This window comes from Drosophila guanche, unplaced genomic scaffold (genome assembly GCF_900245975.1).
Source record: "Drosophila guanche unplaced genomic scaffold, DGUA_6, whole genome shotgun sequence".
Lineage (NCBI taxonomy): Eukaryota > Metazoa > Arthropoda > Insecta > Diptera > Drosophilidae > Drosophila > Drosophila guanche.
This window is the reverse complement of record NW_022995751.1, coordinates 5,457,581-5,458,788: the sequence shown is the minus strand read 5'-3', so window position 1 is coordinate 5,458,788 and position 1,208 is coordinate 5,457,581. Positions and strand designations below refer to the sequence as shown.

The following is a 1,208-nucleotide window of genomic DNA, read 5'->3' as shown; positions in this document are numbered from 1 at the left end:
AGGAGATCCAGGAACTCCCAGAAGAGGTTCGCGTTGTCGAATCCATCTCTGAAGACGGCAAACCAAAGAAGAAGAAGATCCGCACTCGTGTGATCAAGAAGGTCAAGGGAGACAAACAAGAAGTCACCAAGATCGAAACCGTCGAGGAGGATGACAAGCCTTCGGAGACTACAGTCACCGTTGAAGAGGTTCCTTACGATGAAGAGAAACCTGAGGAGATCCAGGAACTCCCAGAAGAGGTTCGCGTTGTCGAATCCATCTCTGAAGACGGAAAACCAAAGAAGAAGAAGATCCGCACTCGTGTGATCAAGAAGGTCAAGGGAGACAAACAAGAAGTCACCAAGATCGAAACCATCGAGGAGGATGACAAGGTGCCAGAGACTACAGTCACCGTTGAAGAGGTTCCTTACGTAGAAGAGAAACCTGAGGAGATCCAGGAACTCCCAGAAGAGGTTCGCGTTGTCGAATCCATCTCTGAAGACGGCAAACCAAAGAAGAAGAAGATCCGCACTCGTGTGATCAAGAAGGTCAAGGGAGACAAACAAGAAGTCACCAAGATCGAAACCGTCGAGGAGGATGACAAGGTACCAGAGACTACAGTCACCGTTGAANAGTCACCGTTGAAGAGGTTCCTTACGAAGAAGAGAAACCTGAGGAGATCCAGGAACTCCCAGAAGAGGTTCGCGTTGTCGAATCCATCTCTGAAGACGGCAAACCAAAGAAGAAGAAGATCCGCACTCGTGTGATCAAGAAGGTCAAGGGAGACAAACAAGAAGTCACCAAGATCGAAACAGTCGAGGAGGATGACAAGCCTTCGGAGACTACAGTCACCGTTGAAGAGGTTCCTTACGAAGAAGAGAAACCTGAGGAGATCCAGGAACTCCCAGAAGAGGTTCGCGTTATCGAATCCATCTCTGAAGACGGCAAACCAAAGAAGAAGAAGATCCGCACTCGCGTAATCAAAAAGGTCAAGGGTGACAAACAAGAAGTCACCAAGATCGAAACCGTCGAGGAGGATGACAAGGTACCAGAGACTACAGTCACCGTTGAAGAGGTTCCTTACGAAGAAGAGAAACCTGAGGAGATCCAGGAACTCCCAGAAGAGGTTCGCGTTATCGAATCCATCTCTGAAGACGGCAAACCAAAGAAGAAGAAGATCCGCACTCGTGTGATCAAGAAGGTCAAGGGAGACAAACAAGAAGTCACCA

The 1,208-nt window shown here is 48.6% G+C and overlaps 1 protein-coding gene across 1 annotated transcript in view; it reads left to right on the top strand.

Annotated features, from left to right (window-relative positions):
* Positions 1–5: 5 nt before the first annotated feature.
* The window catches only part of LOC117587160 (titin-like), a gene marked incomplete at its 5' end in the record, with an annotated part of 29,142 nt that continues 27,939 nt past the window's right edge, over positions 6–1,208 (top strand). The window contains 2 exons of the mRNA XM_034277666.1: positions 6–188; positions 629–1,012. Coding sequence (XP_034133557.1) covers positions 6–188; positions 629–1,012 — 567 coding nt within the window. The remainder of the gene's footprint in view (positions 189–628; positions 1,013–1,208) is intronic.